This window comes from Mirounga angustirostris, unplaced genomic scaffold, assembly GCF_029215605.1.
Source record: "Mirounga angustirostris isolate CCGP_5_RB_7025 unplaced genomic scaffold, mMirAng1.0.hap1 SCAF_14, whole genome shotgun sequence".
Taxonomy (NCBI): Eukaryota; Metazoa; Chordata; class Mammalia; order Carnivora; family Phocidae; genus Mirounga; species Mirounga angustirostris.
The window spans coordinates 80,765,995-80,778,344 of NW_026991722.1; the positions used below are offsets into that span (position 1 = coordinate 80,765,995).

The window sequence follows — 12,350 nt, forward strand, 5'->3', positions numbered from 1 at the left end:
CTCCCCTTAGGAACTTCTACTTCCCCAGTTCTTCCTACAGTTGTCTAAGATCTGTACTCCTATGGTAAATTCATTTTCCTGTTAGACTCACAGTGGCTCTTCTCTCCAACTGACCCTCACTGATAACAGTTACCAGCCGAAGGAACACTGTACCTGTTCCAGAACTAGCTTCTAAGATACCTGACAGCTTCCCCTTCCTCCCTCTTAGAACACTCATTCCTCCTATAAGAAACCCAAGCCACATGGAAAGGCAATATGTGGGTGCCCCAGCAGACAGCCTGAACTGAACTCCCACTCAACAGCCAATGCCAACTGCCGTCCATGTACGTGCGCCATCCTGAATGTTCCAGCCCAGTCAAGCCATAAGGCATGGAACCAAAGAACGGCCCCACTGGGCCCAGGCCACCCAGAGAATCCTGAGCAATAACAGAGCAGCTGTTGTTTTAAGCCACTAAGTTTTGGAGTTAGTTGTTACACACAGCAAAGACTCACCAGAGCACGTGCCATGGTTCAGCCATGAGAGCCTTCTTTCTGCTCCTTAAAAACGCTTTGGGAATTTGCCTAACCCATTTGCTCTTCTCAAAATGCGCTTTCCCCTCTCTTTTCGTGTCTGGTAAACCTTCTTGTCACTCAAGGCTTAGTTTAAATGTCACCTTCTCAGAGAGGCACACTGTGATGGTCTGCTCAATGGGTTGACGTGGCCAAGCCTGAGTCCCCAGGTACTCAATCCAACATTAATCTGGGGGTTGCTGCGCAGGTATTTTATGGATGTGATTAAAGTCCATAATCAGCTGACTTTAAGTCAGGAGGATTATCATCAATAATTTGGATGGGCCTGATTCAATCCTTCAAAAGGCATAAAGAGCAGAACAAAGGCAGACAGCCACTTCCAGTCCAGCCCCCCGCTTCCGATGGATGGCCTGCCCCACCTGCCCCAACAATCGCATAAGGCGATCCCTTGCACTAATCTCTTAATATATTTATCCTCCTGGTTCTGCTTCACTGGTAAGCTCTGACTGACACCCCCACTGCGACCACCCCATCAAAGCGAGGCACCTGGTCACCCTCATGTCCCCCTATTTTAATTCTCTGCATAAAACCGATCACCATTTTTCAATATATTCTAGAGCGGCACCGTCCAATAGAACCTTCTGCGGTGATGGGAATGTCCCAGAACTCTGCTTCTCCCATAGGGTAGCCACTGGCCACACGCAGCTACGGATTACTAGAAAGGTGGCTGGTGAGACAGAAGAAGTGAATTTTTTATTTTGTTTCATTTTAATGGATATAACTTTCACTCATCACATGACTCTAGTGGCTGCTCGACTGGACAGTGCGGGTCTGGAATATAAGGTCCATGGGAGCTGGAAGCTGGTCCAGCTCTCACTATGTCCCTAGTCCCCCATGGTGACTGACACAGGAAGTTAGATTGGTATTCATCGAGTGAATGAATGAGCCGTTTGTAAGGTTGCATTAAGCTTCTATCACTTGCATCGAGAGACCCAAAGTGGCGCTCCATGTGCGTAAGGGGTTCCTGAGAACCCACAGCTCAGGGCTGGAGAGTGTACAATGAAGGAAAGAAAGGACGTCAGCTCTGGAACACACCAGACCCTGCGGGCTTTGGGAGGGGCCACTCTCCCTCGGCCTGCCCAGCCATCCCAAAGTTAGAAGCAACTGGAACAATAGGGCAGTCAAGACTGCTCTTACTCTTTGTTCTAGTCAAAGGAAGGCTGCGGTGAAGGCAGGGTTCTAGTGGGCTTCATTCAAGGCCCACACTGGGAAGGAGCAAGAGAGCGTCTGAAGCTGTCCTATTTTGGGGCCATTCTGCATCCTGTTTTTTCTCCTGGCTGCCAGTCTTTTCCCCCTGCACACACAGGGGGAGGAACTAGAGGGGGCCTGGGCCTGGCGAAGCAAGCTCCCGAGAGGCTGCTGGGGTCTGGGGCTACCTGCCTGCTGATGGCACCCTGGCCTCCTCTCTCCCTGAGATGAGAGAAAGGAGCAGAAAAATGTTCATCTTTAGCCCAGAAGGCTGGCTTACAGCCTGCAAAGCTCCGATAAGGATCAAATATGTGCTGGTTGCTACATTTTTCAAGGGTCTCCTGACTGCTTGTATATCGCACCGATAATTAATGTCAAGCTCAATGATAAGCACTAGAAAAATCTTGGGAAGGTAGTTTTATGAGTAGAAATCCGAAGACATTTTACCCCCTGGCACATTCCTTCGCCCTCGAGCACAAAACATATAATCACCAGCTTCATATAGCAAAAGGGGCCGCTTTTTCTGCCCACGGGCCCTGTCCCCGGGGCTACTTAAATAAACTTACTAAATTGCAACCTACAGCATCTCGAGAATTCTTTCTTGACCTTTGCGCTCCACAGGCCCGTAACACCTGCCCCTCCCCGAGCCTCCTCCTGCACTTCCTGGCAACTCGCTCTGAGCCACCCCCCTACTCTGCAGCCAGAGTGCTTGCCTGGAAACTGGACAGCGATCCATGCATCTTCTGCTCCACACCCGGCAACACCAGCTCCGTGCCATGGTCCACCCTGGAGGCCAGCCCTCCTCAGCACCCGCAGTCACACCAGTCTGTCTGTGCCTAGCACGCTGTACTCTGCCTCCTGCCACAGGGCACTTCTGCATGCCCCCACCACCCCCCAGTCCTTAGGAGAACTCGCCCTCCTGCTCTGGGTCTCAGCTCCACCCAGAAGCCCTCAGAAAGTCCCCCAAGACCTGGAATCTAGCACAGTGCCTGATACATACCGATGCATAAGAAGTAAGTGAGAAATAAGTGCTGAAGAAAGGAAGGAAGGAGAAAAGCAAGGTCTTCATTATCTGGGACCTGGGTTTGTCCTTGGGAAAGAGAAGATGCAAATGACTGCCCATTATTGGTCTGAAAACTGTCAAAAGCCCAAGAAGAGTAGGGACAAAGAGGAAACGAAAGAGAAGGAAACATACAGCATCTGCACTCTGATCTCTGAGCCTTGTCCCCTCCGGGCTCTTCTCTGATAAGCAGCTGTGATCCAGAGAAGGAAGTACCAAGGAGCAAGCTTGTGGTTTTCAGGCCTGAGGGCTCCAGTCTGGGGCTGGAGAAGGAGGGGCGAGCAAATGGCAGGAACACACTCTTCCAGCAACAAATTCATTTCATCCTAGGACCTCAGCTCTGTACTGACCATGATGGAGAAAACGGGGCTGGGAGCCATGGAAAAATTGCTTGGGCTTTAATGTTCTTGGCTGGGGGAAAAGTGGGCCACCTCTAGAGAACAATCAAGTCAAACCGGAAAGGGGGTGGGGGGGAATAGGTTCTAAAGAAGCAGCAGTGCTGAGGGAGACAGCGGCTCAAAGAGAAGGGAAATCAGAGAAACAAAGAATGAGAAGCGTAATTGGAAAACTGAAGGCCAGGGGCCCTTTGGAGAAAAAAAGAGAGGAGGATGGCAAGAAGGTAGAGGGAAGAGAGTTGTGGGCAGAGAAAGGCTAGAGGACCCTGGTGATGGTGATGTTGGCGGTGATGGTGATGTTGGTGGTGATGGTGATGTTGGTGGTGATGGTGATGTTGGTGGTGATGGTGATGTTGGTGGTGATGGTGTGGATGGTGTTGGTGATCATGGTGGTGTTGGTGGTGATGGTGATGGTGTGGATGGTGGTGGTGGTGATGGGTAGTGATGGTGGTAGAACTTCAGTGGAGAAGGTGGTGATGGTGGGTGCAGGACGGGGGGTGGGAATGGTGCTAATGATGATGACAATAACAGTAACAATAAGACTCATCATGTACCTAATCCAAGCCAGGCCCCGTGCTTTGCCTGTACCATCTCATGTAATCCTTCCAACAACCAATGGGTGGAAATGATCATCACCTTCATCCCACTACTTTGGAAACTAAGCTCAGAATCGTGAGACGTCATACTGAAAATCACGTAGCTGATAGGTGGCAGACCCAGAATTTGGCAGAACCAGAGTTTGTCCAGATTCCATACCGTTAGCAAACAGTGAAGGCCTGAGAAGCGGAAAGCAGAAAGGAAAACTGAAGAGGACGGAAGCCTGCCCTGACTGCGCTATTTAATAGGACAGCCTGCCCTCCCATTCCTGGAGGGCACTGCCAACCCCCTGAGACTTCTCTACTTTTCTTTTTCTTCCCCCCACTGCACTTATTCTAACATACTTTGCGATGCACTTGTTTCATATGATTATAACGCGTCATCTGTCTCCCCCCACCCCCGCTAGAATGGAAAGTCCTGAGGACAGACCTCTAAGCATGCATTTTCAGAGCTCAGAACAGTACCTGAGACATACTGCAGGCATTTGACAAATTTTGTTGAATGAATGAATGTTTTTTGGTTTCAGGCCACATCTGATATGACAAGAAAAGGTTAAGATATCATGGCTTTGGGGTCCCCTGAACTTGTTGAAAGGACAATTGAGGGTTCTTTGGTTTCAGGCTAAGCCTGACCTAACAAGCTCTGAAAAAGGAAGAAGGGTTCATTTTTTCCTAACTTGGGGGTTTCTTGGACACCGGGAAGCAAAGGTATCCCCAAAACCCAAGAAGAAAACTAAGATTAGAGTCACACGTCTACAATAAAGCTGCCCCGATCTTCTAAGAGAGAGACAGGGAGGCAGAGAATACACACTCCACCAGGCATAAAGCTTACTTGTCTCCATCTGCTTCCATGAGTTTCTCAACACAACTTGTATTCCTTCAGGCATTTAACAAACAAACAAACCAGTACACACCAGAATTTAAAATATCTGACTTCATCGCTGTGAAAGACGCCAGCCCTCCAGCTGAGAACTGGGGCTACCAGGGCGAATAAATATGGGATGACGCTTAAGAACAAGAGTCTCGCGGGAAAGACACTACTTTGTTCCCTAGTTTGGGATAACGTTTTTGGTTAAAGTGAAGGGCAGGAAATGATGGAATCATCCAGCTCCCAAGATAGTTAGAAGCTTCTAGGAACCAATGATCATATTTAAGGGAAGATGTAAAAGAAGGACGGGTCCAGGATGGCTCACTGCTTCCTCCTGGTGGAGACCAGTAGCAAGCACATCAAACTGCTTCCTGAGTCTTCCCTCAACAGGGGCACCGGGAGCCAGGAGCTAGGTTTGTAAACTGCACCTGCCCTATGGGAGGTCACAGTCAGATGAGGGAGGGAGGCCAGGAAACTGACAACCAGTGTAAGACACGGTCAGTTGGTGACAGAATCATTCATTCATTCGTTTGTTCATTCATTCATTCATTTATTCACTCAACAAAGTGCAGAGGCTTTGAGGCAGGAGTTGGGTGTGAGGATAAGCAGGGATTCACTGGGAAAACAAAGAGAAAGGGAATTCTAGGCAGTGGTGCAGGAGCAAGATGTGAAATCCATGCCTGATCCAGAAAACTATGTAACTAATAGACTTATCCAATAGTCAAAGGCTCGAGGGGGAAAGGTGAAGAGTTCTGGCTCCAAACAGAAGCCAAATTCTGAGCTTTCTTTGCAACCCATGAAAAAGGCCATGTACTTTAAGCCACTGGTGATTTGCATGGGCTACATGTGTAAAAAGGTGTATTAATTCAGAAATATTGGGGTGCCTGGGTGGCTCAGCTGGTTAAACGTCTGCCGTTGGCTCAAGTCATGATCCCAGGGTCCTGGGATGAAGCCCCACCCACATTGGGCTCCCTGCTCAGCAGAGTCTGCTCCTCCCTCTTCCTCTGCTGCTCCCCCTGTTTGTGCGCAGTGCACGCGCGCGCTCTCTCTCTCTGTCAAATAAATAAATAATCTTTTTTTAAAAAACTTTTAATTCAGGGGCGCCTGGGTGGCTCAGTTGGTTAGGCGACTGCCTTCGGCTCAGGTCATGATCCTGGAGTCCCGGGATTGAGTCCCGCATCGGGCTCCCTGCTCGGCGGGGAGTCTGCTTCTCCCTCTGACCCTCCCCCCTCTCATGTGCTCTCTCTCTCTCATTCTCTCTCTCAAATAAATAAATAAAATCTTTAAAAAAAAAAAACTTTTAATTCAGAAATATTTACTAAGTCCCTACAGTGTACCAGATATTGATATCAGGCTGGGAATAAAATGGTGAGGAAAAAGAGGTCCGATCCCCGCCCTTTTGCAGCTTACAGTCTGGTGAAGAGATAGGCATCCACTTTTTTAAAAAAAATCACTCCCCCAAAAAAGGTCAAAATTTAAATTAAAATGTGACGAGCAGCCCTGCTGCAAACAGGAAGAGCAGAAGTAAAGGGTGACACCAAGGAAATTCGGAACTGGATGTGTAGACAAGACGGAGTTAGGGGTCCCCAGAAAAACAAAGATGAGATACAGCTTTCTTAACATCAGCCAAGTCATGTGAGGACCCCGGCTGTTTTATGATTGATGCCTGGCCAGTGTTATTTGCACAAACATGTTTCTCGAAGAACTTCCCGGGATGCATCAAAATTGCAGAAAAAAATAGATCTCGGCAGTTAATGATTTTCAGGGAACAAAAAAATGTAAAACACAAATAGCCACTACCAAGCCAGGACATAGTCTGACCACAGCAGAGACAGTAAATCAGTGGTAAAACTCCCAGTGCTTTTTCAGAAGTCAAGATTGACCCAATGCCCACTCTTATGTCATTTCTGCAGGATTTAAACCCCTCTGAGTGCACAAACACAGGGCTAACTGGAGTCAGAGCGCTGACGATGCGACCCAGGCTGGCCCGTGATTTCAACCAACTAGGACCTGGACTCCTGTCACCTTAGGATGACTTTGTCCCAATTCTAGACTGAACTGTCCTCTGCCAAACTCCTGCGTGAATACACACACACCTGCTGCTTAAAACTCCCCCAATTTTGTTGTTGGGAGAGGCTGTGCTTGCAGAGCTATCTCCCTGCCTCTTTCCTCGTAACCAGTAATACAAAGTTCATCGCTTCCAACACCTCCTTGGGTTGTGCAATGTAATGCACCCCACATGGCGCTGAGTTGAGCTGCTCCCACACTGACCTCAGCACCAAGAGCCGTAGGATTTAGACAAACGTGCAGCATTTGGCCACCGTTGCCAAGGTCCCAGTGGTCATAAGGCTGTATCGGAGGCAGGACACTGTAGACGGGATCTGAGCTGCCTGGGAAGGGCTGGTAGAGGCAGGAGGATAAAGGGGAGCGGAATTTGCTACCCCAAAATATGTCCCTTTGGCATAAGGGTTATTTTAGGCTGATTATTTTGAAAAAACAGCAGACAGAGGGGAAGCTCTGAAACCCGAGTAGAAGTCTCACTTTTGTAAAAGACATTGACATTGATAACGGAAACCTCCATGTATAAGGGTGTCTCCAACTCGGTATCAGAAGGGTGACTCTAAAACTCTAGAAACTTCTATCAGGGGAGAAGGCAGAGACTTCTGTACAACCGCCTTCCCCTTGTTAATTGTGATTTTCCTGGTCACCTCCCGTAACTGCCTCTCTCCCACCCCCACCCCGCCCCGCCTAACCCTCTCTTTTGTCTTTAGCTAGAGATGTGATTTAAGGTGATGCCTTGGGCCACTCTGAAGAGTTACTCAGTTTCCCCAAGGCTTTTCCACATATACAGAAGGGATCCATGTTAGTAAACCTCTGTTTTCTCCTATTAATCTTTTATTACAGGGGCCATCTCAGCCAAGTATCCAGAAGGATAGAGAGAAAAAAATTTTCCCCCACCAGGATCGAAGAGATCACCGTCTTTCAAACCATGGCTCACACCCTGTAAGTGAGGTGTGACATGAAAGTGATGGGTCATTACCAGCATTGGGTAAGTGATACAGAATGAAACAGAAAACAATGCAAAATACCATACATAGTAAGAATGAGTTTGATGGTAATTCTCTATTTCACGAGACTCATTTCAGGTGTGTGTGTGCGTGCGTGCGTGTGTGTGTGTGTGTGTGTGTGTGTGTACAGAACTGCAATGTAAATCCAATTCAATTCTGTGCATCTTGATCAAAACTGAAAACCAGGGGCACCTGGGTGGCTCAGTTGGTTAAGCGTCTGCCTTCGGCTCAGGTCATGATCCCAGGGTCCTAGGATCAAGCCCCACATCAGGCTCCCTGCTTGGCGGGAAGCCTGCTTCTCCCTCTCCCACTCCCCCTGCTTGTGTTCCCTCTCTCGCTGTCTCTGTCAAATAAATAAAATCTTAAAAAAAAAAATAAAAAAACTGAAAGCCACCAGAGTAGAGGCCCTCTCAAGGTCTCGCCCAGCCCAAGATGTCACCAAGGATGAGTGCTCAGCCTGCGGAGGGTTGACAGAAACACCTGTTTCAGGCAGAGCAGGAGGCCAGCTCTACTTAGAAGAACTTCACCAAACTCTGATGGGAAGATGTGAACTCGGAAATGCAATTAACCACCTAACCTCAGTGTTCACTCTCATGTATCATGGGGGGCGGGGGTGGAGGAGCCGGGAGAGGAGTAAATTGATACAAACTTTCTGGAAAGCTACCTGGTAATGTTCACCAGGCTATCGGGAGGCATTTTTGTTTGTCATGACCGGAATTGGGAGGAGAAAGGATGATACCGTTATTAATCTCATAACTGAGGCCAGGGATGCTGCCAAATATCCTTCAATAGGAGGACAGCCTCTGACTCAGGGTCCATTTTGATGATGACCGTAGCTTTGATAAGGACGTGCTAGCAAGAAAGAATACAAAAGGGCATGCACCAGGGGGCGGGAGGCGGGAGGAATCCAGGCCAATGACCTGTTTCAAATATGTTCTCTTTCATTCCCTGCTGTATCCCAGCCCTGTTGGCACACAGTAGTCAGGAAATAACTTGTTGAATGTTCCATGCTGAATCCAGCAAAGGCTTCTGTGGCTAAGCAGATGCCTGACGGTTCCAGACTGAGGTCCTACAGTGACACCTAGTGGCAGAAACTGAAACAGCCATGCAGGTAGACCAGATTTAGAGGGTGTTTGCAGAGCCGATCCCTTCTGACTACAAAGGCCCCAGAATTTGCGGGGAAATCATGAGGCTAGTGAGGAGCGGGCAATTCAAGAGGACGATATGTGATGTCCTGCTAATAAAGGCAAACAAGGGTTTGAGCAATTAATGGGAAAGATCAAAGACAGATGATGTGAAAAAAGAAAAAAACAAGCCCAGGGGTGCCTGGGTGGCCCAGTTGGTTAAGCGTCCAACTCTTGATTTCAGCTCAGGTCTTGATCTCAGGGTGGTGAGTTCAAGCCCCACATTAAGGCCTACTAAAAAAAGAAAAAAATTCCCAAAATGGAGTCATTCACCCCCACAAGATAGCAAACCCAGACTTAGTTTTAACCTCTCAGGAAACAACCCTCTCTTTTGTTTTGCTAATAACTCTTGCCCTACCCTCCTGCCTATAAAAACCTTCTCTTGTGCAACTTCTCTACTTGCTAGAAGGGATTCTGCCCGATTCATAACTGATCTTCAATTCATCTGATTGAATTTTGCTTTTTTTTTTTTAGCAATTTGGACCCCAAGCTGATAAAACAAGTCACAGAGGTTATTTAATTGGGGGGGGGGGGTTCAAAATGCGCATGGATAATCCTAATTCTATTGTTTATTTATTTATTTATTTATTTTTAAGATTTTATTTATTTATCAGAGAGAGAGAGACAGAGGCAGGCAGAGGGAGAAGCAGGCTCCTTGCTGAGCAAGGAACCCAATGTGGGACTCAATCCCAGGACCCTGGGATCACGACCTGAGCTGAAGGCAGACGCTTAACCCACTGAGCCACTCAGGCGTCCCCTAATTCTATTGTTTTTTTTTTTTAATTCTATTGTTTAAAAAGAGGATGCACATACCCATTTGTCTGGAAGAATTACACCAAAACTTTTTACCAAAATGACAACGGTAGGTTCCCTAGAGGGCAAAGCTTGGGATAGTTCTTTTCTTTTTATCTATTTTTTGTTTTATTTTACACTGAATGTCTATTGTTTATGTAAAAAAAAAAAAAAGAAGAAGAAGAAGAAGTTAGATGGATGTGGACCCAAAATGCAAAGGCATTTAAGAATGTCTAAGGTACAAAGACCCTGATCACCTATGCACACCTTGGATTTCCATATCTGGGCTCTTATTATCCAGAACCAAATGCACTACAACCTCAGCGCTCCCTTGAGCATGAGCTTCCAAGAACTGCCCTCACCCCTTCTGGCTCCCGAATCCCCTCTTTTCTCCGCTCGTGAGTGATATTTACCATCCAAAGCTGACTGTCTCATCCTGGCCTGCAGCACAGGCACGGAAATCGGGAGGAACCGAGGCCGATGTGCTGGGGACGAGTCTCCATCCCCCGGGCCTGCTCACCTGACATGTGGACATTCCGGAGGCAGGACAGGGAGGCATTGAGACGGGCGCACTCCTCCCGGTTGGCTCCGTATTTCTCCACCGTCTCACACACCTGCTCATCTGTCATCTCCAAGAGGTCCTCCAGACTCAGCTGGCCAGGGGTGATTTCCTACAGGAGGGAAGGAAGAAGGATGGTAAACACACCTCGGGTGCCCGGAGGGAAGGTGAGTGGGCTGAGCCTCCACACTGCCATCTAGCGGTACCTAGGGGAAACAGGCCTGGGTTTGAATCTCAGCTTGGCCACTCATTACCTCAGGCAAGTCACTTACCCTCTCTGAGCCTCACTTTATGCCCCTGTACAATGGAGGTCTTAAGTGCGCATACTTGGTAAGGTAACCCCTATCATTAGCATACAGACTGTGGTCCATAGACGGTGGTAGTTAATTATCTGTCTCCCCCACGCCCCCCGCCCCGTACCTTCTGAACTCCTTATGGGCGGGCTCCACTTTCCTCGTCTTTGGATGGCCCTCTATGCCTCCTGCTCAGCTTGGCTTGTCCCCAGTACAGGGAGAACTCAGAGCAGAGCAAACTGGATAGCCCAAGTCTCCTGATGGCTGTCCTCCCTGGCCACACCTTCTAGGGTCTAGATTGGGGGGTTAGGAACCCAAAGTGGCGGTAAGCTGGAATCCTGTGGGTAGCTCAGCGCTGGAAATGAAACCGGATTTGTGTCTGAGCCCCATAGGGCACGGCTTTGCATTCTAAGACAAAGTAGTAAGGCTGGAGTATGGCATGGGGTGGGGACAGGAACACTTCTGGAAAGATGGGCTGGGAACAGAAAAGGCAGGATTGCCAGCTGTAAATGTCCCTTCACCACCACCAGCAACCACCCCCCCTTCCCCAAAACGATATGTCCCCAGACACCATAATATAGATACACCTTGAAATTTGTCAAACTTTGATATTTATGCATCTTTATGCATTTATGCATATTTATGCATCTATATCATATGTGTATATAAAATGGAGAGCCTTCATTTATAGTAGCTAATGGTATCCAATGTTTTTACATATGTTATTTAAAAATAAGTACTTTAAGATACTAAAAATGGAGATTCTAGGACACTAGGATACTTCTGCCCTCTTGTGGCCATATCTGCATATTACAACAAAATCAGACACCTCCCCCTGCCCGCCCCCCAACCCCCAATACGGACATTTAACTGGCAGCCAGAAGGAGGAAAACTTCTTTCCCGGCCTCAAAACAGATGCAGAGCAAAAGCCATGAAGTCAAATCAGTGCCTTTCCAACTCACTAGGGCAGGGAGCAGGAGAAAACAATACTTGAGTCATTTAGGGCTTTTCTCAAATAGGGACACATGGCTCGTACAGCCCACTTTAAGAAAAGTGATGGTCCAGGATCTGAAGGTACAAAAAAAATCACATTTAGAGGGACTCATTCACAACCCAAAAGAATTCTCCTCTTTGCTTCAGGATTCACTTGTGCATTTTAATCCTATCATTTACTCCCCAAATACTAAATTTCCACTGAAATTTGGGGTCACAGGAAAAAAATCACAGAAGTAATAATGACATAAAAAATGGACAAAGCCTAAGGAAACCCGGACTAACAGAGCAGATGCACTTCCGTTCAATAAAGTGACAATAATAAGCGAAAATGAGACGGATGGCGCACTGTTTTAAGGGCTTTTCTTGGGTTTTCTTTAAATGTCACAAAGACCACATAAAGTAGTACTTTCATCATCATCATCGGTCTGTAATTAGGACACTAAAATTCAGAGAGGTTAGACCACTTGCGCAGGGATGCACAGCAAGTAAGTTTGAACCCAGGCTGTTACTTCGGAGCCTTCACCATACTGCTGGTTCCCCCTCAGAAAGGGGACCTCTGGTGGACGCATGCAGAAGCTGCAGGCAGAGAGCTGGAACCCCAGCTCCTCCCCATCCCCTGGTTGGTGGAGCCAGGATTCTAACAGCCTAAGGTAAGAGCCAGAGCTGGGGCACCTGCAGGCCAGGTAAATGAGCAAAACTGCCAACTAGCAGGAGCCTGCATGATCTGAAGGGGCAGCAGAAATCAGGTCATTGCCACCAGATGGAAATTCAGTGCCTTGTG

At 47.9% G+C, this 12,350-nt stretch overlaps 1 protein-coding gene across 1 annotated transcript in view; it reads right to left on the bottom strand.

Annotated features, from left to right (window-relative positions):
- The window catches only part of KSR2 (kinase suppressor of ras 2), a 467,494-nt gene that overhangs the window by 326,616 nt on the left and 128,528 nt on the right, over positions 1-12,350 (bottom strand). Inside the window, exon 8 of the mRNA XM_064577689.1 lies at positions 10,242-10,392. Within this exon, the coding sequence (XP_064433759.1) occupies positions 10,242-10,392 (151 nt within the window). The remainder of the gene's footprint in view (positions 1-10,241; positions 10,393-12,350) is intronic.